Genomic DNA, 27,666 nt, shown 5'->3' with positions numbered 1-27,666 from the left:
TTTAAATGATCATTAATACAGACTAACCTCATATGATCCTAATTCAGAAAATAGAAAGCAAAGGTCAACATACTAACAACTGGAAAAGAGCAAAACCAAACTCAACACACTGTAGTCAGTCTCAGAGCTTTACATAGCTTCTGCAGCCTGAACGGCAGAGCCCAACACACAAAGCGCCCGCCTGACGCCCCACCGCGTCTCCAACATGCGTTCAAACCCAGCACTTCTGAACCGGATTCCGGACATCGTTCCCCAGAACGCACGTGTCCCAGGTCCCGTCCTCCCAGGGAGGGCTACTCTGGGGACACTTCCTGCAGAGCTGTCCTTGATGTCTCTCTCTTTCTCTCACACCCACGTCCGACCGGTCAGCAAATCCTGTGGGCTTGTCCTCAAAATAGATCTAGAATCCAACCACTTACCACCCCCGTGGCTGCCACCAGCCGCGGAGTCTTCATAGCGGCCTCCGACCTGGTCCTGCTCCTGCCCTCTCTGCACGGCAGTCTGTCCTCAGCGCCCCGCAGGAGCCAGAGGCTGCCTCCCCTCTGAAGACCACCCTGGCACCCAGAGTCCCCTGACCCTCCAGCCCCCTCCACCTGGCCCCAGCCACACCGGCCTCCTGGACTCTCCTGCCTCAGGGTCCTCTCACCTGTCGTGGGGATGCTCCGTCTCCAGCTGAGCTGACTTGTTCACTTCCTTCAGCTTTTTACTCAAAGGCGACCTTTCCCGAGGCCATCTGCGGCCACTCTACTTAAAATTCCAACACCCCCCCAGACCCTTCAAGTCCCCGCCTTCTCTACTTTTTTTTCTTTTTCACACCTAGCACTGGAATGGAAACTCCGAAAAATGAAAGGCTTCTGCATCTTGCTTAGTGCCATAGCCCAATGCCTCAGGCACTTCCCAGCACATCTGGGCACTTGGTAAATATCTGTTGAGTGAATGGACCAGCAAATGGCTGAATACAGAAGAGATGAAGAGAATGTAAGAGACGCTACATGCAGCTCTATAGAAACGTTAGAAAAGGCGACAAAATGGAGGATTTCCTAACAGAATATAAGAGAACGCTACATGCAGGGCTATAGAAACGAGTTAGAAAAGGCGACAAAATGGAGGATTGCCTAACAGAATGTAAGAGAACGCTACATGCAGCTCTATAGAAACGTTAGAAAAGGCGACAAAATGGAGGATTTCCTAACAGAATGTAAGAGAACGCTACATGCAGCTCTATAGAAATGTTAGAAAAGGCGACAAAATGGAGGATTTCCTAACAGAATATAAGAGAACGCTACATGCAGCTCTATAGAAACGAGTTAGAAAAGGCGACAAAATGGAGGATTTCCTAACAGAATATAATTTAGAAAACTGGTCCAAGTTCTTTAAACGAGTTAGAAAAGGCGACAAAATGGAGGATTTCCTAACAGAATGTAAGAGAACGCTACATGCAGCTCTATAGAAATGTTAGAAAAGGCGACAAAATGGAGGATTTCCTAACAGAATATAAGAGAACGCTACATGCAGCTCTATAGAAACGAGTTAGAAAAGGCGACAAAATGGAGGATTTCCTAACAGAATATAATTTAGAAAACTGGTCCAAGTTCTTTTCCTTTTTTAACTAGACGGGTTCACATTTTTATCTCACCTTTAAAGAACAGAAAATCTAGGTGTTATTTAAATTATTCCAAGCTATAGAAAAAGATTTTTTTAACTCTCCAATTCATTTTACAAAATCAGAAGAAAAACTCTAGGTGAAATAGGAACGGAGGGAACTCACATGATAAACTTGAAAAAAATTTAACAAAATTCAGATCCACAACATACATGGGTCTCTAATGAACAAACACAAACAACCCAATAGAAGATGTACAGAGTATACGAAGAGTCACCAACACCTAAATTTTAATGGGAAACAAACATTTAAAAAGAGGTTCAAAATCACCAGTAGTGAGTGAAATGAGAATGAAAGTCCCCGTGAAATACCACTTTATAATCATTCCATTGCCCTCAAACTGGCAACAGTCAAAAGTAGCTGCAGCGGCCAAGCAGGACGAGGGCAGATGTCTTCCTACCCTGTTGGTGGATGTGAATTCACAGCCCTCCTGGAGAGCAGTGTGGTGGCAGCCCTGAAGGTGCCAACACACCCCTCACCTCAGCAGCCCAGCTCCTGGGAACCCATCCCACGAGGGACATAAAGCACTGGTGAGGAAGGACAGATGTTTATAGGATTTGGGGGGCGGCTGATTACCTGACAGTGAATCCACACCATGGAACACCACACCGCTGCTTACAAGAGCGAACTCAAATGAGACCAACTGATGGGGAGGGGTTTCCAAGAGGCACTGATGAAAAAAATTTGTATGAAACTATTTCTGTAACATGAAAAGAGCCCAAAACGCTACAACATGTATATGTGCCTGTGTGTGTGTGAGTGATATCGAGAAACAAGGAAGCGTAAACCCCAAGCTATTAACATGGGCTTACTGGGGACAAAGAAGGGGAAAGTGTAAACGAACAGATAAACAAATACACAAATGACTTATTAGAGAGGTCTGTATATAAACATAACAATATAATGGGAAGCAGCTCTTCCAGCTCGAGTCCACTCAGGATCGCTGGAGAGCAAGGTGGTCTGTGCATGAAAAGCTGTCACTGCCAAGTGCTGGCCCCCCTCCCACACTGCCGAAGGTGGGGACCCAGGGCTGAGCCCCGCTTTGCCGCAGAATGCACAATGACGGGGCATTTAGCGCAAAGAGGCCTGGGCACTTCTGGTGCCAGACTTCTGGTACCAAGCTGAGAGGAGGTACTAAAACGATAAAAGATCAAAGAACCAGGTTCCCCTTTTACTGTTTGAGAAGCAGGGGATGAAGCCAAGGCCTCAGAGGCAGCAGACCCAAGGAACATGGGAGATACACAGGGTTTAGAAGAGAGACGGCAAGAAACTTTCCATCCCTACAGAGTCAGTGACACACGCAGCCTCCGGCCTTGGGACGTGCCCAAGGGCTCCATGTCCACACAGGACGGCAGAGCCAAGAGCAGCCAGCAGACAGCAGTGTACTGAAATGAATGAGCAAAAATGAACTTCCAGGAGCTGTGCATGCAGCCCACCCCAAGGGCTGGCCCCAGGCAGAAATCCAGTACCAGGGTGCTGTACTTCCTACTGTCGGGTGGACACACACGGGGCTGGCTTACTTGGGTGTGGGTGGTAGGAAAGGAGGGAAGCCGAGGCGACAGGGAGGGAGCCGGGCGCGCATTCCCCATGCAGTCACAGGCCCACCGAGACTCACCCACAGCACAGAGGTCTGCAAAACGGTCCTCCCCCTCCTCCGCGTGGATCAGGTCATTTCGGCTCTTCTTGGTGGCTGCTCTCTTCAACACTGCTTTAAACAAAGGGTGGGAGGGGGCGGCATGAGTCCGGGCCTCCAGATGACCTGCCTCAGGGCTGGGTGGTGCCCTTGTGGGCAGTGCCAGGAACCGGCAGCCTTTCCAGATCCCTCCTGAAGCTGAGGCTAAGGGAAGGCAGGACGATGCCTGGCCCCCATGGGCCCCTCTCGGTCTTCAGAGCAAAAGGGACAAAGGGATTTTGAGGTTGGGTCCTGCCTGTCCTTCTCGCCACGATGATGCCCACAGGGAAGGCCTGGCTACCATGGAGACCAGGAAACCTCCATGTGGGACAGGGACAGGGCTGCAGCCGGCTGACCCAACGGTCCACACTCCAAGACCAGGTGAGACCAGAGAGGTCAGGTCAAGGCCACAGAGGGCCCAGCACAGACTGCTCAAGGCCCCAGGTGTGGGCCCAGATGTGGGCCCAGGTGAGACCGCAACATGCGTGGCCATGCTGTCTGGCCCTGTCCTGAGCAGCAGGTGTGAAGAGAGAGCAGCCTTCCTGCCACCGGGGCTGTGCTGGCCCCCGTCCCTGCCCCCGTGGCCCCAGGCTGTGCTAGGGGTCTTTCTACAGCAATCTGGGGGCATCTCCCTGAGCCCTGCGGACAGATACAGCTTGGATTAAACCAGCAGTTTTCAAGCTTGTAGAAGCAGCGCTGTCCAACAGAACTTTCTACGATGACTTGAAACGTGCCGAGACTGAGGATCTGGATTTTCACTTTTGTTTCATTGTAACATACGCACCTGCAAGCTCACACAGTCACGTGTCAGCTGTCAGCTGCCACGCTGGAAAACCCAGCTCTCAGCACAGGCTCCCGTGACCGCCAGGCTGAGCCCACTGCCCGCGATGCCCACTCTGGTCCATGGCACGCAGCCCCCCAGGAGCGTGCAGCTGACCCTCCCAGGGCCTGCCTCCAGAAAGGCCCCGCCCAGGACCATGTTAGGCGACCAACGTGCAGGCACCTGGCTGAGCAGAGGGCATCACGCCTCACATGCAAGCATGCACACGTGTCACTGCCCGCCCAGCCACCACAGCCCCGTGGCCAGGCAAGGAGTGCGGACAGCGGCCACCTACCATCGAGAGGGGACTTCTCCTCTGCGTTCTTGTCCTCCTCGGCCAGCATGACTTCCTCTGGGAGTGAGACACAGCCTCAGGCCAGAGCCCTCCTGTCCCCACCCCGACCAGGGCTCGTCCCCCAGGAACACAGCAGGAAGGAGGTGAGACCCTGCCTTCTCGGCCCTCACGCTTCCCGAAGCCGGCAGGGCCCGTGGCTGAGCTGGTCCCACCGACACACACACCCCTTGATGGGGCCCACAGACAGCGCCCTGGGAAGAGGGCCTGGCTTGCTCCGCCTCACAAGTCGCCCTCCCGAGGGCAGCCCCCGCCCCAGGTGAGCTCGGCCCTGGGAGGGTCCGGGGAGGAGGAGCCAGCAAAGGCCAGGCCAGGAGCACCACGCAGCCCCTGTCCTCACCGGCCTTGAAGATCCACTCCAGGTACCCGTTGAGCTCCCGCTCGATCTGCTGCTGCCGGCGGAGCTTCAGGAAGGCCCGGCGGTTCTCCACCCGCTCGCGCTCCTTGGCGAACTCCCTGTGATGGGCGAGGCCGCAGCAGGAAGCAGAGCAGGTGGGTGTGAGCATGCCCCCAGGCCCCCCGTGTGCGGCCAGAGGCACAGGGACTCAGGAGGAGGCCGGGACGGGGGAAGCAGGCCACGGGCCACCCCTCCGGGGGCCTCCATCACCCGGCCTTTCCCCCCCTCCCCAGCACTTAACAGGCCCAGGTGAGCCCTCCCTCCTCAGGCTCCTGCAGCTCGTAGGGACAGCGCCTCCGCGCCCAGAGAGGGGCTCCAGAGGGCAGGGACAATTCCACCTCCCCCTGGCCTAGAACAGGCCTGGGCATGCACCCTCCGAGTGCCAGGCCCTGTCATCTGGACAGAGACGCTACAGAGAGCTTCTGGACAACAATCCCCCAGAGCAGGACTTCCACTTTGTTTCTTCTGTTGGTTCAGACCCAGAGCCTTTGCTAGAAGGAGGAGCGACGGGCAGGCACTGGATCGGCTCAGGGCAGCCAGAGATGACAGGGAGACATTCTAGAATCACCCAGCTCCTCAGCCAAACCACTGAGGCTCTTCTGCCCTCCTGGGCCCTCAGCACCACAGCCCCAGTCTCCCAGCCAATCTTAGAAGTCAAGAGGCTCAAAAGGCCAGAAGGAAGCCATTCACACACACGGGCACAAGAGCGCGTGCCCACGCACAGACACACGCACACGCGCACACACCTTAGCTCAGGTCCCCAGAGGGCAGGCAGGCACACCCTCAGGGCAAAACAGCAATGCCTGTTCTCTGCCGAGCGAGCGAGCGAGCGGCTGTCTCTCCCCCAGGAGAAGCAGCTTCTGGGCTTGGCAGAGGGGGCGGGCCCGGCAGGCCTGGCTCCTGTCACGCAGCCACGGTGAGAGGGAGAGCTTGGCTCCGACCAGGATGGACCCCAAGCCTGAGACTGGTGTCCACCAGGGCCTGAGCTGCTGCAACCCTGGCAATGAGAGGAGACGGCTCCCACCTGGACCTCTGTGCAGGAATCTGCAGGAACGCAGGGCCCCTCGCGGTCTCCCCACCAGGCCAGCACCATCAACCACACCGGAGGGCAGGAGGGCCTGGGGGTGGCAGTGGGGCGTGACCATACTGCCCGGTTGGCCGAGAGCTGCCAGCAGAAACTCGCTGCAGTGACCAAGGCCTGGCCGCCGGGCAGCCACTGCTCAGGAGGCGGCTGGCTGTGGCCCGCCCTCCCCAGGCTTTGGCCCCACTGGGAGGAAGAGCTGTGAGAGGAACCACCGATTCTGCTTCTCTGGGCACTGGGAGGGTGAGAGCCCGGGGCGTGGCGGGGAGCAAGGCTGAACCAGCTCCAGGCTGGCCCGTTGGCAGCCCTCCTCCAGATATGGCAGAGCCACACGTTGTGTGCTGACCACTGGCCTGAGGGGCCGCGCAGTCTCCAGCCTCCCCAAGGCTGGCAGAGAACCCTGGGGCCCCGCTGCTGGAGCTGGAGGCCAGAGGGAGGGCTCAGCTGAGCTCATTAGGAAAATCAGCCCGTATCGGCTGGTCCCCAGAGGCAACGATGCCCGCAGGTTGGGGCAGGGCTGGGAAACACAAAGTTCGGGGCCCCTCACCCAGTCTCCGCTGCTACCCCTGCTTCTTTCTCACGCTCTCCGGAGTAAGGTGGAGCAGGACCCACTCGTGTCCCGCCAGCCTCCCCGCCACACAGCCCAGCACGGGGCCCGCCCTCCTCACGAGTCTGGCCCCCGGCCAAGCTCCCACACCTGGCAGCCCCAGCTCTGAGCATCGCAGACACCACACCCTCTGTGCCTCCGCCCCAACAATTCTATGCATGGGAGATGCTCCCCTCTCCTTGCCAAGCTCATTCCTGTCCCCTCTGGGCCTCAGCTGAGCTGCCCCTTCCCCAGGAGCCTTCTCTGAGCCCCAGGCCTCCCTTGGCTTCCCCATCCCAGCTCGGACCACAGCTCCCCCCGCCGCCCCGACTAGGCATTCTCATCGGCCCCCTGTGCTGTGCGCCTGCCTGCTCCCGGCGGAGGCGCTTAGAAAGATACACTGCTAACAGTCAGAGTCTTACAGGAGGGGCCAAGGCAGGAACACGTGCCACAGCCAGGGCACAGAGACCTTGGGCCCAGCCACTGTCCTCTCTGCGGCTGTTCCTTTCCAGACCAATATGATAGCTGCCCCCTGAGTCACGACCTCAGGAGCCTTGGGCCTGAGCTGGAATCTTCAAGGCGGGTGGAATGGAAACTTTCCCCTCCAGCCCTACAGGGAATCTGATGCTCAGGTGGGGGCAGGGAGGCAGGCCAGCCCAATGCCCTCTCCCTCTGTCTACACAGCTTCCTCGGCCCCAGACAAGGGCAGGAGCCCCAAATACCAGCCCTGGTTGTTCCCTGAAGCCAACAGCACTTCCTTGGTCCTCGGCCCGATGCAGGACAGGAGGGCACTATGGGCCACAGGTGTGCTACACCTCACTACCCATGAAGGTAGGAAGCACCTTTCTCCAGGAGGGACCCCAGCACTGCATCCTCCCTTGTCTTCTGCTGGAGGTCAGCAGGGACAGGTGACCCGAGAGGCGAGGCAAGCCAGGGGTCAGGGCTGGGGTGGAGACCCAAGGCCGCTCCATTCCTTCTCCAGTGTCACACAGAAGGGCTCTCTTGTCCCCAGGGCTGCTCAGAAACTGCACCACGAACCCAGATAAGAGGCAGCAGCAGCCCCTCCCCTGACTCAGAGGCCGGGGTGAAGGCCAAGAGCTAGGGGTAAGGAGACCAGGGCCAGGGACCACCAAGGGAGAGGTCAGAATGGTAGCACCAAGGACAGGCTGGCTAGAGCTCAGGACGCTGGGAGTGACCGTCCCAGGGCCAGGCCGAGCCTCGCCTCCCCCACCACACAGGCCGTGTCCAGTCCCATCTGCCCCCTCCCCGGCCTGCGAACACAGAGGTAGCACACAACCGCATGGCCTCTTACCCCGAGAGCACGCCCAGCACCAGGTTGAGCATGAAGAAGGAGCCGATGATGATGAGGGGCAGGAAGTAGAGCCAGTTCCAGGTGTTGCCAGCCGCATCGTTGGTCTGGAAGCAAGAGGAGATGTGCAGGACGGTGGGCAGGACAGAGCCCTGGCCACAGAAGCTCCCCGGCCCTTCTCACACACCGGCAGAGTCCAAGTGCAGGCGGGTCCAGACAGGTAATCCAGGCAGGACCCACCATCACGCCTGCCTGCCCTTGCCCCACAGAGCCCCCCTCTGGGGCTGGGGCCCCCAAAGGACCAAGGAGCTTCATGCTCCTGGCCACTGCTAGCAACAATGAAAAGCCCAGGAGTAGTCCCAGGGGGCCAAGGGCTGCCCCAGGTATCCCGCCTGGACACCTCCCCTCTGCTTCCCAGGCTGCTGGACACACCAGGCAGCTCCAAAGACATTCCTCCTTTGTGAAGCCCACGGACCCCAAGGCCCAAGTCTGATCTTCTTTTTGTCTCCTGCAGTTTCCACAGCTCAGAGCAGTAAGCCCTGTGCCGCATTCCCCCGTCAACGGCAAGCCCACAGGTCCCCAGGGAAGAGCTGGGCCTAAGACAGAACCCAGCGCCAGGGCCTGGTCTAAATAACCAAATGCAAAAGGTCTTCCCAGACCTTTTGATTTTTAGAGCACAGCGCACAAAAGGGTGAGGCCCTCTGAGTCCAATTCATTTCCACTGTTGTTTCGTTTTCAGGGGCCCCCCGTCGACCCAGCTGAGAGGGATGGAGAGCCTCTTTCTCCCCACGAGTCTGGTGCTAGAAGTGAACCAAGAGGGGTGGGTGTTGTGGGCAGGTGACCACCTGGCCCCTCTGCTCCTCTCTTCAGAGGCGGCTCACAAGCCAAGGGCCGGGGCCCTGAGCAGGAGAGAGGCAGGAAGACGGCCCGGCACTGCCCTGAGGCTGGGGCTGATCTCCAGGTGCTGCTGTCGGAATTCCTGCCCTCCAGCGTCTGCTGGCCTAGGCAGATTTGCGGACTCTATGCCCGCAAGTCCTGAGTCCGCTGGACTGCCTGCCACTTGTGGCTTCTGATTCCTGGACCCTGATTCCAGGCTGGCCACTGAGACCCCCGAGCCTTGACCAGAAGAGACACTCAGACCCCCAGCTCTACGTCTGCCAGTGTTCTCAGACCACACCTCTGCCAGCCCCACATGCAACTCCGACCAACGGGCTAAGATGGCCACCAAAGCCGCCAATCTCCCCAAAGGGCACCCTCAAAACCTGCCTCCTTCTGGGAAAAAGGAGAGATGTGCTGCCGTGGCCCCAGCTCCCCTCACCTACTCGAGGACTTGGCTCCTGCAGTCTCCCTCTGATGGACCGTTCCCATCAGTAGCCAAAGCACCCTACTGTCTTCTTAAGAAACAAGACAAAACAAACAAGGACTTGCACTTCTGGGAAGATGGAGTGGACATACTCTTCCCTATTTCTCCCATTGAGTACAATGGGAGCCTGGACATTACATCTAGAGCAAATGTATATTTCACAGAAGACTCTGAAAAGTGGAGAAAAGAAAGCAGATGAGCTGGGACCTCCGGACCCATGGTGAGTTCCCTGTGTTTTTGTTTTGTTTTTGCCTCATATATCCCAGACCTGGGGCTTTGAAAGCCTACAACCCGTAAATGCCAAGAGACACAGACAAAAAATACACCAACAAAAGCCAGCACTCTCTCTCTCTAACCAAAGGGCCAGGAAGGGGGGCAAGGCAGACAATAACTGCACTACTCCAGCCAAACAGGGCGGAAAAAAACTGTGGTGAAACTTCCATCCCTGCCAGCAAAGACCCAGGAGGGAGCCTAGGCGACCACCCTCCCCAGACTGTAATGAGGTAACCAACCTCCCCACACTCCCAAACCACAGAGATGTCAGAGAACGACAAGCAGGGAGGTGGGACGTCCTCCTCGACAGATGGTTGATGAGGCCCCCATCCCACCCCACCTCTGTGGTATCAGTGGAGACACACGGGGAGCCTGGACTTCCACCCCCACGTGACAGTAATAAGACACACCACCCCCCTCCCCACTGAGGTGCTGCCAGAAAGTCAGACTTTCACCACCACCCAGTACTGAGGCCACACACACCCCCACCCACACAGTGGGCAGAGACCACGTGGAGAGCAGAAACGAGGCACACAAAACCTTCCCAACCAGGTAAGTATCCTAGAGGCAAGTGGGGAGCCAGAACTATCATCCCACTCAGCAGTATGGAGAAGACCCCCTCAGTGTGTCAACAGAGGCCAGGTAGCGGAAACTCTCCAGCCTTCTGCTCCCACCTTGCAGTAGCAAGGAAGCAACCCCTGCTTCCAGTGACAGAATGGTCAGAGGAAGCCAGCTAAAACAGAGGGCTTAAGTCAGATCCAGGGTCCCAGGACACAAAGCCAAAAATGTCCAGTTTTCAACTGACATCCATTTGCCGTACCAAGAACCAGGAGGAACACAAACTGAACAAAAACAGACAATTGACAGATGCTGCGATGGTTAATTCTATGTGTCAACTTGACTGGGCCATGCGGTGCCCAGATATTTAGCCAAACGTTATTCTGGGTGGTTCTGCAAGTGTGTTTTTGGATGACATTAACATTTTAATTGATAAAGTAAAGCAGATTGCCCTCCATAATGTGGTGGACCACGTACAATCAGTTGAAGGCCTGAACAGAACAACAAACTGACCCTCTTCCAAGTAAGAGAAAATCCTCTGTAAGAGAATTCAGACTTCATCTGTACCATTGGCACTGTTGGGTCTCCAACTACTGGCTTTCAGACTGAAACTGCACCATAGCATCTCCTGGGTCTTGCGCCTGCCAGCCCAGGTTTACTGCAGATTTGCACTTGCCAGCCTCCATAATCACATGAGCCAATTCCTAATAATAAATCTCTTTTTTTTATTAATCTCTCTCTGTCTCACACACACACACACATCACACACACATCCTATTGGTTTTATTTCTCTGGAGAACCCTGCCTGATATAGATTGCCAACACTAAGATGACAGAGGTGATAGAAGTATCTGACAAAGATTTTAAAGCAGCCACCATAAAAATGTTTCAGAGGGTAACTGTATACACACTTGAAACACATGAAAAAATAGAAAGTCTCAACAAAGAAATAGTATCATCAAATAAATAAAAGATACAAAGAAGAACAAAATGGAAAATTTAGAACTGAAAAATACAATAATCAAAATTAAAATCTCAATGGAAGGGCACAACAACAGAATAAAGACAACAAAGGAAAGAATCAGTAAGTGGTAAAAGAGAATAATAGAAATTATCCAATCTAAAAGAGAGAGAGAAAATAGACTTAAAAAACAAAAATCAAACAAGTAAGAAAAAACAGAGCAGAGCCTCAAGAACCTAGGGAACTATGAGAGAATATTTGACATTCCTGTTTCAGAGTAGCAGAGTACAGGAGAAAGAAGAGAAGGCTGAACAGTATTCAAAGAAATGATAGCTGAAAACTCCCAAATTTGGCAAGAGACATAAACCTACAGATTCAAGAAGCTGAGTGGATACCATACAGAATAAACTCAAAGAAATCCACATGACATTTCATTGTCAAACCACGGGAAACTAAAGATAAATTAAAAATCTTGAAAGTGGCAAGAGAAAAAGGGCACCTTACTTACAAAGGGAAACAATTCAAAAGATTTCTCATCATAAAGTATGGAGGTCAGAATGAAGTGGCACAATACTTTTCAGGTTCTGAGAGAAAAAAAAACTGTCAACAGACACCTACACCCATCAAAAATATCCTTCAGGGATGAAGGGAACATCAAGACATTCTCATAATAAAAACAGGGAAACTGGGAGAATCTGTCACCCGCAGATCTACCCTAAGAGAATGACTAACGGAAGTCTCTAAGCAGAAAGGAAATGATTAAAAAAGGAATTGTTAACCATTAGGAAGGAAGAAAGAACAATGAAAAGAGTAAAAATAGGGGTAAATAGATTTTATTTGTCCTTTTGAGTTTCCTAAATCATGTTTGACAGTGGAAGCAAAACTTATAACACGCTATGATGTGGTTATAAACATATGTAGAGGAAATGTTTAAGATAATTGTATTATAAATGGGGGAGGGTAAAGCGATATAAAGAAGGTAAGGTGTATATACTTCACTTGAGCTGGTACAATTATGACACCAGTAGACTGGAATAAGATATAGAGCAACCACTAAAAGACCAAACAGAGATATACTCAAAAACAATTAGGTAAATCAAAATGGAATTTTTTCAAAAGTTCAAGTAATACACAAGAAGGTAGGAAAAAGAAAACAAAGAAACAAAACAACAGAACAAACAGTAAACAAAAAATAAATAAATAAAATGGCAGATGTGAGCTCTAACATATCAATAATTACATTACATGTAAATGGTCTGAATACACCAATTAAAAGACAAAGATTGGCTAGTGACTTTAAAAACATGACCCACCTATGTTTTATCTATAAGAAATTCACTTCAAATATAACAATTTAGGTAGGTTGAAAGTGAAATATGGAAAAAGAAGTATCATATAAACATAAATCAAATTAAAACTGTAGTGGCTATATTAATATCAGAAAATAAATATCAGACAAAGTAGACATCAGAACAAAAAAAATTTCACGAGAGACACAGAGGAACATATACAGGTTTCCCCCACTATTTGAAAGCAGTGCGTTCCTGTGAAACCTCTCCTAAGCCACAAAGGCATAAAGCAAAGAAACAATCACCATAGGACACATCAGCTAACACACACAGAAAATAAGATAAAACACAGATGCTCACAGATACAATAGAGCTATGGCGATATGATGCTGAGTGTAGTTCCCAGGGAAGGAGCTTGGCAGTGCCACTCTTGCTGCTTGGGGCGCACACTGCCTTTATAATGGCTCACTGTAAAGCAAATGTTGAACACTGTTTTCTCTTTTCACCTTTTTTCATAAAAGCATAAATCTTCCACGGATTTCTTTTGGTTAGTGGAAACAGGTATTAATGTAGGTCTTTCATAAAAGTGAAGTGGCATTAAGAGAACTTTTGAAAAGTGGGGGATACATTATAACGATAAAAGGGTAAATTCATCAAGAAGACATAGCAATTCTAAATGTGTACATGCCTAACAAATGAGCTATAACATATGTGAAGCAAAAACTGAGAGAACTGAAAGGAGAAACAGACAAATGCATAATTATAGCTGGAACCTTCAACACCTCTCTCTCAAAAATTGATAAGACAACTAGACAGAAAATCAGCAAGGATATAAAAGAGCTCACCATCATCCAACAGGATGTATAATTGACATTTATACACATAATACACAACAACACATTATATACACATTCTTTTCAAGTGTCCACAAGACATATATGAAAATAGACCATATCCTGAGCCATAAAACAAGTCTCAATAAATTTAAAAGAACTGAATTTTTTTCAAATTTAGTGTATCCTCTAACCATAATAGAATCAAACCAGAGACAAATAACAGAAATATAATAGAAAACTCTCCAAACACAAAGTAAACAAACAATTCTAAATAATCCATGGATCAAAGAGGAAGTCTCAAGGGAAATTTAAAAATACATTGAACTGAATGAAAATGAAAATACAAGATATCAAATTTGAAAGACACAGCTAAAGCAGTTCTAAAAAGGAAATTTATAGCACTAAGTACATACATTACAAAAGAGGGAAAGTCTCAAATCAATAATCTAAACTTCTACCACAAGCAAAGGAAGAGCAAAACAAACCCAAATCATGTAGAAGAAAGTAAACAGTAAAGATAAAAGCAGAAATCAACAAAGTTGAAAATGCAAACAATAGAAAAAATCAATTTTTGAAAAAGTTTGTTCTTTGAAAAAAGTTAAATTGACATACCTCTGGCAATACTGACTAAGAAAAAAAGAGAGAAGACACAACTTATCAATATCAATAATGAAACAGGGGATTTCACTACAGGACCAACAAACATCAAAAGGATAATGAAGGAATACTGCAAACAACTCTCTATACATTTGACAACATGGATGAAATGGGTCAATTTCTCCAAAAACACAAACTACTACAACTCACCCAATACAAAATAGGTAAATAGTCCAATAACTATTGAGGAAAGTGATATTGTGATTTTAAAACTTCCCCTACAAAAGGACAGACACATTGGTCAATGAAATAGAATTGATGATCTATAAATACACCCTTACATTTATGATGAGTTGATTTTTTTAACAAGGGTGCTAAGCCAATTCAATGGGGAAAGGATAGTCTTTTCAACAAATGGTGCTGGGACAAGTGGATATCCACAGGCCAAAGAATGAAATTGGATCCCTACCTCACGCCATATACAAAAATTAAATCAAAATGGATCATAGACCTAAATATTACCAGCCAAAATGAGAAAACATAGGAGTAAATTTTCATGACCTTGATTAGGTAATGGACTCTTAGATACTACACCAAAAGTACAAAGTGAAAACAAAAACAGAAAAAAGTGGACTTCATCAAAATAAAAATCTTTTTTACTTCAAATGATACCATCAAGAAAGTGAAATGATAACACACATAATGTGACAAAATATTTGCAAATAATCTGAAATATCTGGTAAGGGTCTAGTGTCCATAATATATAAAGAAACCTTATAGGTCAATAATAAAATGACAAATAACCCAATTTTTAAATGGGCAAAGGATATGAATACATATTTCTCCGAAGAAGATATATAAATGGTGCAATAAGCATATAAAAGATGCTCTACATCATAAGTCATTAGGGAAATGCAAATCAAAGATAAAATTAAATACCACTTCACTCTATGGTTGGTTGGTTAAAATTAAAATTAAATCGTAATTTTACTAGGATGATTAAAATTAAAAAGATAGACAACAAGTGTTGGTGAGGATGTGGACAATTTGGAACACTTGTGCATTCCTGGTGGGGATGTAAAATGTTGCAACCACTTTGGAAACCAGTTTGGCAGTTCTTCAAAAGGTTAAATATGGAGTTACCATATGACCCAGAAATTCCACTCCTAGGTGTACACCTAAGAGAAATGAACATATTCCACACAAAAATTTGTACACAAATGTTTATAGCAGGATTATTCATAATGTAAAAAAATGGAAACAACCCAAATGTCCATCAACCAATGAAATACAAACAAAAGATGGTATATCCACACAATGGAATCATATTTGATAATAAAAGCAATGAAATACTGATACTTGCTACGACATGGATGGACCTTAGAAACACAAAATCCCACATATTGTATGAGTCCATTTGTATGAAATGTCTGGAATAGGCAAATATAAAGAGACAGAAATATATTAGTGGTTCCAGAGGCTGGGGATGGAGGAATGGGAAGTGACTACTAATGGGTACAGGGTTTCTCTTCTGGTTGATGAAAATCTTCGAAGATGAGTAATGGTAATGGTTGCACAGTTCTGTGCACGCACAGAAAGCACTGAGCCACTCACCACTTTGTGAATTTCATGGTAGGTGAATAAAAATTAAAGTGCGATATGAAAAAGTAAAAATAAAAGAAATCTCTAGGCCCAGATTATAGAATTCTACCAAACATTTAAAAAAGAATTAACGCCACGTATGCACAATCTCTTCTAGAAAAATAGAAGAGGAGTAATTACTTCTCAATTCATTTTATAAAGCTTGTGTTACCCTGAAAACAAAACCAGGCAAAGATAGTAAAAAGAAAAGAAAGAAAGGAGGAAAGAAAGAAAGAAAGAAGGAAGGAAGGAAGGAAAGAAAGAAGGAAAGAAAGAAAGAAAGGAGAGAGAGGGAGGGAGGAAGGAAGGGAGGAAGCAGGGAGGGGAAGGGGAGGGAGGGAGGGGGGAGAGAGAGCATATGCACCTCAACCTAAACCTCACACTTTATACAAAAATTAACTCAAGATGGATCACAGACTTACATATAAAATAATAAAACTTTTAGAAAAAAAATAGGAGAAAATATTTAAGATTTAGGACTAGGCAAAGAGTTCTTAGATTTGATGCCAAAAGCCCAATCCACAAAAGGAACAATTGATAAACTGGACTTTATTAACATTAAAAACGCTGGTTCTTTCACAGACCAGGTGAGGAGTATGAAAAGACAAGCTACTGACTAGGAGAAAACATTTGCAAACCACACATCTGACAAAGAACTAGAATGTATCTAGAATATATAAACACTCTACAGTGAAAGAACAACCCAGACCATGAGCAAAAGATATGAAGAGAGATTTCACTGAAGAAGACCCACAAGCGGCCAATATGTCTGCAAAGACGCTTACCATCATCAGCCATTAGGACGTGTACTGAGCTACACCTCTACACACTGTCAGAAGGGCTGAAGTTAAAAGCACCAAACACCAGTGAGGATGCAGAAAAACTGGATTACTCACACACTGCTGGTGGGGATGCAAAAGAATACAGGCCTCTGGAAAAGCGTTACTTTCTTAAAGAACTAAGCCCGCAACTACTATAGCACCCAGAAATTGCACCCTTGAGCATTTAACCCAGAGAAATGAAAACTTACGTCTGCACAAAACCTGCCCACAAATGCGCAGAGCAACTTTATTCCTGATAACCCTGAACAGAGACAACGCAGATGTCCGTTAACAGGTGAGTATTGAACACTGCAGCCCACCCACACCTGGAGCGCCACTCGGCAACAGAACACAGGATAATCCGGATGCAGCTCCAGAGTATTATGCGGAGTGAAAAATAGCCAATACCCGAAGGTCACATAGGGAACGGCTTCATCTGTATAACATTCTCGAAATGGCAAAATTATCAACGCGGCACAAAGATCAGCGGCTGCCAGGCGCGCAGGCAGGAGAGAAGTGGGCGTGGCTATAAAAGAGCGGCACTGCGTCCCTTGTGATGGAACGTCCTGTGCCTTGACTGCAGCAGTGTCACTGCCCTGGTTCCGGCAGCTACTAGTTCTGCAGGTTGTTACCGTTACAGGCAAAGGGCAAAGCATACAAGGGCTCTCTCTGCATTATTTCTCACAACTGCATCTGAACCTACAATTCATTTTTTTAAAAAAGCCAATTCCCACATCTCCCTGCACTTACGTCCTCTTGCCCTCCTCCACTTCACAGGGAAACCCCCTGAACGAGATGACTATACTTGCCGTCCTCACTTCCATACCTCCTGCCTTTAACCTATACATTCCAAGGTTTTATCCCCACTGCCGAAACGCTCTTGTCTAGTTTACCAACAGCGCGCCTGCGACCTCTCAGCAACAGCTGATCTGGTCGGTCACTTTCTGGAAACTCTCTTTGCTCTGCTCCCAGAACGCAGCACACTTGCAGTGCTGTCCCTACTCCCCGCAAGTCCCCACCTCGCTCTCTTTTGCTGGCTCCTTCTTTCCTACTTGATTTCTGAACGTTGGAATTCTCCTGACAGCCAAAGGTTCAGACAAGGCTCCGTCTGTAGCCTTCTTTGCTTCTCCATCCACACATCCACACCCAAGCGATCTCATCCTCTCCCATAATTTTAAGCATCATCCGTGACTTCAAACCCTCAGCCCTGCTGTCCCCCCTGAACCCCCTCTCATACACCCGACTGTACACTCAGCATCTCCACTTGGATGAAACAGTTGTCCAAGGCTTTCCAGGGCCAAAGCAGGGTTCTCAGTTTCCACCATGACGCTCCGCTAAAACAAAAATCCGCAGTTACCTTGCTCCCCATTCTCCCCTTCTCAATACAAGGCACCACCTTTCCCAACGGCTCCAGTCACACTATCTTTGATTCTTCTTTCTTTCACATTAAACATCACATCCAACCAATGAGCAGGTTGTGTCTGCACTAACTTCAAAACGGAGCCTTTGCACCTACGTATCTGAACGCGCCTTCCTCAGATCTTTACGAAACGAGTGCAATGAACAGATGCAGAACCACATGTATGTAACCATAAGCCCACGTTATTTACCTCCTACGGTTCCTCTTGTCAACTACAAATTGGCGCTCGCCATTGTCACTTGCCCGCTGCCTCTACAAGGAGTAACTCACGTGCTGCTGCCGCTGCTGACTGGCAACACCCCCTGAAGAGCTGACCTGAGGCACTCCGGGCTCTGGGTAACACTGGCAGAACAGGTCTTCCGATAGATGGATATTTTCAGGAGACAAGTTTATGAGCCCAGTTCTTGTATCTCCTCGTATCTAGACAAGCACTCAAATCCTTCATGGCGACGTCTGCTCCTCGTGACTGGCAGTGACATGCACGAGACGAGCAGAAACCTTCCACAGAACATATGTGCTTGATTGCATGTACCCCCCTTCACCCAAATCACATCTATACTGACCTTCCTCCCTGCCTCTGTGGAGCAGATTCTCAGAGCGATCTGGGATGCTGTCTCCCGGGTTGCAGCCCTCATTTTGCCCCAAATAAAACTCAAATCGCAACTCTCACGTTGTGCATTTTTTTAAGTCGACACTGAACGTAGACATAGCCCGGGATGAAAATGTGGATCGGTCCTGTGACTGTTCTGATAACTCTGGGTAATAGAAAATTCTACAGCCACCTCAAGCATAAAACACAATCAAGGGTCCCGGCCCCGCTGACGTGCTTCACACTGAGAATATCTTCTCTCCTCAGCCGGCCTGCACAGCTGGCTGTTCTCAAAGGGAGAGGACGGTGTGGCCCCTCTCTGCTCCCGACGCCACACGCTCTTCCTCCTTCCTGGGTCACCGACCTCAACGCTGTCGAAGCCAGGCGGCACTGCTGCGTGTTCTTCCAGGACCCCATCTGACCACACTTTTCAAAACCCAGACAGACCACTTCTCCTCCAGGCTGAGGACCCACCCGCCCACTACCGCCAGTGTTTTAGCAGTCGGTCTCTGGGTCTCTCTCGAGACCCCCCCTCATTCCCTCCAGCCAGGATTTAAAAGGGCCCTGGCTTCTCCCCAGACTGCAGATGTGCTCAGCTGCCCCACCAGCCGCACTGCGGCAGGCCTATGGCTCCAGCCCTTGAAGGCACGTCGCTCGGGCTCCATCAAGGAGCATATGTCTGAGGGGACCACGAACGTCCCTCTCACTGGGCGGGGGGAGTGGCAGGCTCGCCCTCCAAAGAATCCTCTTCCAAAGTCCTGTCTGATCTCCTGCAACCAACCCTGTTATCCCTCAGTGTGGAGGATGGATCCAACAGTTCTTGGCCAGCGGCTCTGGGCACCAGCCTCACGACCCACGCCCGTCACTGCGTCCCGGTGCCCCGCCGCCAGACTCCGCGGCACCGTGCCATTGCGTCTGCCCGTCTGGCTTCCAGACCCCACCAGGCCTTGCTTTCCCAGCGCCCCCTGACCTGTCGCCCCTGCCCCTCGTCCGCCTTTGTCTTCTTCACAGCAGCTTGCCATCACCAGGCCCTTATTTATTGAAGGCCTCCTGCCACCACTGTGCCTGCAGCATCTGCACCCAGTGGGTCCCCTGGAAATATGTGTCGGGTGAGCCTCTGTGGCCCTTCCTGACCGGCACCTCCTGCCCCGAGGTCTGGCTCCTGCCCACCCCTCCCCTGGGGGCACAGGCCTACCAGGCTGAGTCACCTGGCCAAGGCCCACGGCACGAAGGGCTGTGGAGACCTGCTCACGCGGTGCCCCGCTCGGGCGCCCTGGCAGGGACGTGGCCCACTCCAGCTGTGCCGAGAGCTCGTCTTTGTGGAGGTTGCTCCTGGATCGGCTGTAGGGAGAGAACAGCCAAGCTCCTCGTCACCGCCCTTGTCTCCATTCCTCTTTTCCTCGATCAAACGAGACCGTCACCAGACGCAACTCCCGCTCCAAGGAGGGCTCCGGCTCAGTGGACCTCAGGCTGGCTTCTCCTGAACTCGCCCTCTGCCATCCGCCTGCTCAGCCAGCGCTTACCGAGCGCCTGCTGGATTTCCAGCCCTGAGACCCACAGGGGCGGAGAGCAGAGGGCCCCAGGCTGTCCCTTTCCTCCTGCCCACCTTCAAGCCAGAAGCATGTAGCTGCTCCGGGGGCTGGCGGCCCAAGCCCCACCCTCAGCACACAAGTGACGGGTTCAAAGTGAAGTACCTCACACTCTAGGACACCCCCTCCACAGCCCCGAGCACAACACACCCTCTGGCTACCAAAACACAGCAGTCCACCAGCCAGACCTTCCAAACTTCCTGTTTCAAGTGCACCTTCTTTCTCTACTTCCACTAACTTAATTATTTTCATGCCCACAGCTCACAGGACTCTAGGGGGTAGAAGGTAGCTCTGTAGGAGAGAGGGGGTCATCATATTAAAAAAAAGAGAGAGAGGTCTGCCCAGGAGTCAATGGCAGGTCCCCCAAGAAGAGCCGCAGGTGGAGGGGAGGCGGGAGTGAGATGGGTCACCAGGAAGCCCCCGAGGGCCTTACATCCAACTTCTGTCACAGGCACCAACCCCCAGACTGCCCTACACTGCTGGGACGGGCTGGCATCCTAACGACAGGGAACACTGGAGGAAAGAGAACCAGGTAGACTTAGTGGGAAGGAAACAAAGGTACCCGACGCCCGTTCCCACCACCAGGACCCTGGAGCAATCAGGGAAGCTTCCCTGCGCTCAGCCCTGCTCCTCCCCTGTTCACCAGGCAGCCACCTGCTGCCTCGGGCCGAGGGCCAGCTGACTAGCCTCTCCGAGCCTCTCTCCCGTCGTCTACGAGCTCACAGGGACAAAGCGCTTCACGCAGTGGGCCGTCGTCAGCAGCGGCGGCAGGAGCATCTTCTCTGGAACTTTCTTTTCTGACCTCCACCACCTGGCCCTCAGCTTTACTCTCGTAAGAAAAGCTGTCCCGGAGACTCCAGGACCCGGGTCAGTGGCCCCGAGGCGGAGCTGCCTGAAGGAGCCCGTGTTCCATCCTGTGGGGCGAGGAGGGAGCCTGGGGCTGAACAGAAGCTCCACGTCAGCGGGGACCCAGCAGCTTTAGGGCCAAGACAGAACTCACGTTGTAGAGGATGTCGGTCCAGCCCTCCATAGTGATGCACTGGAACACCGTCAGGACGGCGAACAGGATGTTGTCAAAGTTGGTGATGCCGAAGTTGGGTCCAGGCCAGTACTCCCGGCACTCAGTGTCACCCTCGCACAGCCGGGCTGGGGCCTCCTTGCCACAGGGGAAGTCACCCACCGGCTCTGCGTCTGCGAGGAGAAGAAGGGAGCAAAGCTGAGCTCAGAGGCACCGCGTTCTCCACCCCCTGCTGGGACTGTGGGCCCCAGAGACCTTGTCACAGTGGGACAGGAATCAGGCACCAGGGAAACTCCCTGCCGCTCCTGCACCTGCGCCAGCTCTGTCCCCGTGCCTACGGTCTGCCCCCCGCCACCCTCAGACCCACCCTCTCAGAAACTGCTGGTTGACCTCTCCTTCCCCACTAGAACCTGCCCATCACTATGTAAACATGCTGAGGACTCATTCATCTTAAAACCAAAAGCAACAGACTCCTAGCCTCCGACTCTCCCTACCAGCAATACCCTGATTCTCCCTCACAGCCAAACCTCCACCCAGACTCCCCCGACGCGCAGATCTGTCTGTCACGCTGGAGCCAGAGCCAAGCAGGACTCAGCACTGCGGTCTCGGTGCTCATCAGGCAGGTCGACCCAACACGGGCCCAGAGCGTGGCCGGGCTTCAGGGCCCAGTCCTCATGGCACTGGCCCCAGCAAAGGGGACAAGCTCCTGCTGGCCTGCAGTCTAGCCGGCAGCCAGGGACCGCACAGAGAGACGTTAAAGAAATCGCAGAAAACCAGGGCTAATCTCTGGGATAAGGGGGCAAGCAGCACATGTTAATCCCCTCCACTCCCAAAATCCTAACGAAAGGATAGAAAAAACTATTTAAAAAAACAAATGTATGACCACACATGGAAAATCCCTCCTATCAGCACAGGAGAAATTTTGAGGAATTGCTAGGATGGAAAGCAAACGCTCCCAGGTTTAGAAGGCAAAACTGATGATCACACAAGTTTATTCTTTTCCCCCCAAATATCTTAACAAATGCTCATAAAGAAGACCAGGAAGCCATTGTCTGTCTATGTGTAAATAATCACATTCTCTGTAAATAATGACAGTTTTCTTTCCTCCTTTCACATTCTTGACAGGGTTCTTTTTCTTGCCTCACGTTACTGGCCGCGACCACCAAGGCTACGTGGACCAGAAGTGACCATGTGTGTCTTTATCTTGTTCTTGACCTTAAAGGGAAAGCTCGCAAAACTTATGACAAAGTATGATGTTTGCAGGGAATTTTAGGGAGTTTAAGAAAATTCCCCTTTATTTCCACTTTGATAAGAGGTTTTTTTAAATTATGAATGATTTAAACTTCAATAAAAACTTTTTCTGCATTTATTGAGATGATCACACAGGTTTTCTCCTTTAACGTGTTTGTAGCTCAATACACAAACCTTGGACTTCCCTGGTGGCGCAGTGGTGAAGAATCTGCCTGCCAGTTCAGGGGACATGGGTTCGAGCCCTGGTCCGGGAAGATCCCACATGCCGTGGAGCAACTAAGCCCGTGCGCCACAGCTACTGAGCCTGCGCTCTAGAGCCTGTGAGCCACAACTACGGAGCCTGCATGCTGCAACTAATGAAGCCCACACGCCTAGAGCCCGTGCTCCACAACAAGAGAAGCCACCTCAATGAGAAGCCCGCACACCACAACGAAGCGTAGCCCCTGCTCGCTGCAACTAGAGAAAGCCCGCATGCAGCAACAAAGACCCAATGCGGAAAAAAAAAAAAAAAAAAAAAAGACACAAACCTTAGTGTCACCCTTAACTCTTCCCTTTCTCTTACTCCACGTACAATTGCCCAGAAAACCCAGTTGGCTCAGCAGGCCTCAATGCAAAACAGACCCAGAACCTGACCCTTTCTAACTGCCAAACAGCCTGGCCCCAGCCACCATGTCTCCTGGACTCAGAGTCCTAGCACAGCCTGAACCCACTGCTTTACCACAGGTAAAGCTGATCAGCTGTCCAGAGTTCTCAGCTTACGGGATCTCACTTCCTGATTTTACGTTAATTTCTGAAGGTCAGAAATGTCATCTCCAAAAACTGTTAAGGGGTTTGTAAAAAATCATCATTTGATTCAATATTACAGTTGTAGAAATGAAGTATATTTTCCTTAAGGAATAAAAAAAAGAAGAAAATGCCACTTAACGTCGTCGGTGCGTCAGTAACAGGCCAGCAGGAAAACATACTGATAAGCTTGTCTCTGATACCGGGAAGGCATTCTAGTCCAAGCTACAATACGCGTCCTACGTTTTCACTAGATGTTTCTTTTCTGCTGCTTTTCATCCTATCAGAGGACTGGTACAGCCTTTAAATCTTCGCCAACAGGAGCAGATTCAGTGTCCGCCGAGCTCCTCTCGCCCCCTCTGCACCCAGCGCTCCTCACGCCAGCCTTTCACGCTTACTGCTCCTCGTAAATTGACCGTCTGGCAGGCGACCACACGGGCCCCCCCTCCCGGCACTCAGATGGCTGTCCAGTTGTCACCTTGGCAGAGAGGCCTCCCCAGGCCACGCTCTGTGAAGCAGGCCCCCAAATGACTCTACTGCAAATACCTTTCTTGTTTCCCTCCTAGAAGTTACCACAATCTGACATTATCTTATGTGTTTCTGTTTATCTTGTCTGGGTCCACCTCCTTCGTCTGGCATCTAGAGGGCACCCCCACCCCCCGCCCGCCAGGGCCCAGAACACTGCATCTCTCCAGGATGAATGAGTCTGTGGTCCTCATCTGGGTCTGAGGAGCGCTGCTAGGCCTCACCTGTACTGTTGGGGAAACAGGCCTTGTGGAATTTGCCCATGTAGAACTCGAGGCCAATGATGGCAAACATGAGGATGGCGAAGAAGAGAAGCAGCCCGATCTGTAGGAGCGGAACCATGGCCTTCATGATGGACTTGAGCACCACCTGCAGACCTGGGGCCAGAGCAGGCAAAGCAGGCAGGTCAGAGAGCACAGTGGGCAGAGCGGGCAGTGGGCTGGGGGCGTGGGCAGAACAGCAAGAGCCGGGGCGGGCAGGGCTGAGAGTCCTGGGCAAGGTGTTGAGCAATGAGTATCCACGAGGCCAAAGGACAGAGCTGGGCCCTCAAAGCGGGGGCCAGAACAGGGAGTGGTGGGGAAGCAAGAAGTCTTGAGGGAAGGAGGACAGAGCAGTGAGTGCCTGCGTGGGGCAGAGCTGAGAGTCCTTGGGGAGGGGCACAAAGCATAGGGTCTCGGGGCAGGGCGGAGTGGACTGAGCACTGTCCCAGTTCAAGGGAGGAGCAGCGTGTGGCGGTGTCAGCATGAAGTTCTGCTGACATCTTGAGTCTACGCAGGTCTCAGGGTGGAGCAACAGCAGAGTCCTGAGAGGAAACATGAGGGAATCCTCGGAGCTGAGAGCAGGGGATCATGGGAGGGAAAAGCAGGGGATCCTGGGAACTAGGAGCAGGGGATGCTGCGAGGGAAGAGCAGGGGATCCTGACAGAGAAAAGCAGGGGATCCTGGGAGAGAAAAGCAAGAGATCCTGGGAACTAAGAGCGGGGGATCAAGGGAGGGAAGAACAGGGAATGCTGGGAACTAAGCAGGGGATGCTGGGAGAGAAGAACAGGAAATCCTGGGAATTAAGACCAGGAGATCCTGGGAGGGAAGAACAGAGGATCCTGCGAGGGAAAAGCAGGGGATCCTGGGAACTAGGAGCAGGGGATGCTGGGAGGGAAGAGCAGGGGATCCTGGGAGGGACAAGCAAGGGATCCTGGGAACTAAGAGCAGGGGTTCCTGACAGACCCACCCCTCAGGGAAAGTAAAGCAGGGGGCCTACTCCTAGGGAGTGATTTACCACTGACCGTGGGGCATGAGTATGTCCAGACCAGAGGAACTGGGCAGAACAGGCTGAACCCCACTGTCCCCACTTTCAGCTTCACCCCAGCTCCTGGGTACAGGCCTGAGCCTTTGCCTGCCAGGGTCTTAGGGCAGAACACGGAGCCAGCCAGCGGTCTTCCCTGCAGTGGGCTCGGGCGACACAGCCTCAGAGCCCTGCCACCCAGGCTCTGAGGGAAACCCAAACTTCCACTGGCTTGGAGGAACACGGGCACAGGCGGTCACCGGCTCTCGAGGTAGCCTGGCCACCCCCTGCCCTCGCGTGGCCTCTTGAGCAGCCCAGTCCCGGAGCATGTCTTAACCAGGTCACGGGTCCCAACAGCCCTGCCCAGCCTGAGCCAAGACAGGTGGTCCTTTGCAGCCTCTGAATGTGTTCTCAGGCATCCTGCCCCACCACCTTGGTCGATCTCGCACCTGCCCTTTAACCGCAGAAAAAGAAGCAAAGAGCTGGAAATACAGCAGAGGGTGTGAGGAGGATCAAAGCTTCCACGTAGGGAAGCCAAGTTACCCTCTGGGTTTTCACGGAGTTGGGAGAGACTGGAGAAGGGCCGCTCCTCCCTTCTTCGTGCCTTGTTCCCCGGGGTCAAGGGCAGCGAGCTCAGAGTCACCAAAGGGCCCACTGTTAGGGCCTAACTGGCCATGACAGGGGTTGGGAGAGAGGTCAGTGTCCAGGTAGGCTGGGCCTGATTGCTTTTGCCAGACTCACTTGGAATCCCAGACACCAGCTTCAGGGGCCTCAGCACACGCACAGCCCGCAGGGTTCGCAGGTCAAAGTCAGTGCCAGCTGTGGCGAGGATCCTGGCAGGAACAAAGACAAGGGGGCAGTGAGGGCTTCCGCATGGAGTTGAGAAGAGGGCACATCCCTCCCACCACCCATGTCCTGTCTTCCAAGAGCAGTGACACCTTTGTGCCTGTGTCCCCCGCTGTCCAAGCATGGGGGTGGGGGTCGGGGGCGGCGTACTAGGCAGGGAAGGCCAGGAACTGAATTCAGACGTCCTCGCCAGCAATGTTAGGAATGGCTTTTACCAGCATAACCATCCCTCCAGGCATCACCCCGAGAGGACACTTGGTCTCTGGTCCCTGGCCAGGCCTTGAATCTGTCCTTGAATTGAGTCCAAGCCTGAACCATGTCCCCAAGCAACCCCAACTGCACTCCAAGCTGCCTCATGACAGGTGGTGATAGCAGGAGCGGGAGTAGAATGGAACTTGAGGGACTTCTGAACAGATGCCACATGACCTATTCCTCACTTTACCACAGGAGAACACAGGAACAAACAGTGGGGAAAGTGAATAGAGGACTCAGAGGACTCCCTTAGCATAAGAACATACCCCAACGTCTCCCATCTTAAAACAAAGCAGAAAATTCCATATCTGCCTCCAACCCCCGCACATTTCTCTGCTCCCTTCACTCCAAAGCTCATTGAAAGTGTCAGTCCTTGGTCTCCCCACTGCCTTACCTTTCTGCCTCTCTTTAGCTTTGTCCAACTATGTTCTCACCCGCACCATTCCACTAAAATGTTTTGTCAAGGCTTCTCGCCAATTGCAATGGTTAAGTCTCCTTCTATAAATGGTTTCTTCTCTTGCCCATTGGTCAATTCTCTCATTTTCCTCTTAACATCCTGGGAGTCTCTTCTAGGTCTTCTTTGCAAGCTTTGCCTCCTCTACCAGACTGAAAAATTAGATGCCTCAAGGCTCACACCATATAGGATCTGCCCAACAGCTTTGAACACCACGGTATGCTTATTACTCCCGATTTGCACCTTTAACTCAAGTCTGGGACTTTGGGCTCATATATCCATCCAACTGTCTTTTTTACCATTTCCACTTGGATAGCAAAAAAAGCATATCAAACATTAATAAAACTAAAGAATTCTTTTTACAACTTTAATGTAAATATTAAAACACGTACTTTTTTAAGTTCAGAGTTGTTACACGATGGTGACTAGAGAACTTTTTATTCTTTCTCTCAATCTTGCTCCTTCCCCAGTATTCCCCCCTTTCTGTGAACAGCACTAGTCAAGTGTTTCATAAGCCAAAACCAAGACTTCATACCTGACTCCTCTCTCTCTTACACTCCACATCCAATTCACTAACAATCCTGTTGGCTCTACCTTTAAAATGCACCCTGGATGCTTGGTGAAAAAGGATTGTTGTCCCCCTACTCTAAATACATAGCAGCAAGGAATAAAATTTGAGATGCAGCTGGGGTAAAAAATAAGATAAAATGGTCAGGGGAGAAGAAAAGAAGGGCAACGAGAAAATCTATACAAACCAAAATTCCATAGCATGTGAGAAAATCCAATACTAAGAGTGATATTCAACTACTAAAATCAACTATTGAAAGATTAATTTTGTTCAGATGAAATCAACAAATTATGAAACAAAAATAGGCAGAAACAGGTAGATATTCTAAAAACTAGCTAGAAGTTTTGGAAATAAACAAATAGTTATTAAAATATTATCAATAATAATAATCATACTCTAGGCTGGAGACATAGTTGGAGTGTATTAATGGTTTAGGAAATAGTACTAAGGAATCACTCACAGACATTGGAAAGACAAAGAAAAAAATGAAAGACAAATTAAGCGATATGGAGGTTAGATCATATATCTAACACACATCAAATGTAGGTTCCAGAAAAAGAGAATAGAGGGAACGTGGTGAAGAAGCAACATTTGAAAAGATAACAGATGAGAAATTTCCAGAATTAAAGACTTGCTTTCTCAAATTTAAAGTGCATTACAAGGTACCAATCACGTAAATAAAATACATCCAACTAGAAATGGTGTGAGGAACTGCAGAATATCAAGCATAAAAAGAAAGTATTAAAGGCTACGAAAGAGAAAAGATAAAATATCTAGGGGAAAAAAGAATAATTAAAAGGAGAGAAAACTTCACCTCAGCAAAAAAAAAAATATATATATGCTAGAAGACAATTAAGTAATACCTCCAAAA

The 27,666-nt window shown here is 50.4% G+C and overlaps 1 protein-coding gene across 1 annotated transcript in view; it reads right to left on the bottom strand.

Moving 5' to 3' along the window:
- The window catches only part of CACNA1B (calcium voltage-gated channel subunit alpha1 B), a 191,542-nt gene that overhangs the window by 121,279 nt on the left and 42,597 nt on the right, over positions 1-27,666 (bottom strand). Inside the window, exons 5-11 of the mRNA XM_024762449.1 lie at positions 25,417-25,508; positions 23,619-23,771; positions 20,818-21,008; positions 7,884-7,987; positions 4,848-4,963; positions 4,451-4,507; positions 3,279-3,368 (exon numbers count right to left, since the gene is read on the bottom strand). Of these exons, the coding sequence (XP_024618217.1) occupies positions 3,279-3,368; positions 4,451-4,507; positions 4,848-4,963; positions 7,884-7,987; positions 20,818-21,008; positions 23,619-23,771; positions 25,417-25,508 (803 nt within the window). The remainder of the gene's footprint in view (positions 1-3,278; positions 3,369-4,450; positions 4,508-4,847; positions 4,964-7,883; positions 7,988-20,817; positions 21,009-23,618; positions 23,772-25,416; positions 25,509-27,666) is intronic.

This window comes from Neophocaena asiaeorientalis, unplaced genomic scaffold (genome assembly GCF_003031525.2).
Source record: "Neophocaena asiaeorientalis asiaeorientalis breed wild unplaced genomic scaffold, Neophocaena_asiaeorientalis_V1.1 scaffold78, whole genome shotgun sequence".
Lineage (NCBI taxonomy): Eukaryota > Metazoa > Chordata > Mammalia > Artiodactyla > Phocoenidae > Neophocaena > Neophocaena asiaeorientalis.
The sequence above is the reverse complement of the archived record's forward strand: the minus strand, read 5'-3'. Positions and strand labels throughout refer to the sequence as shown.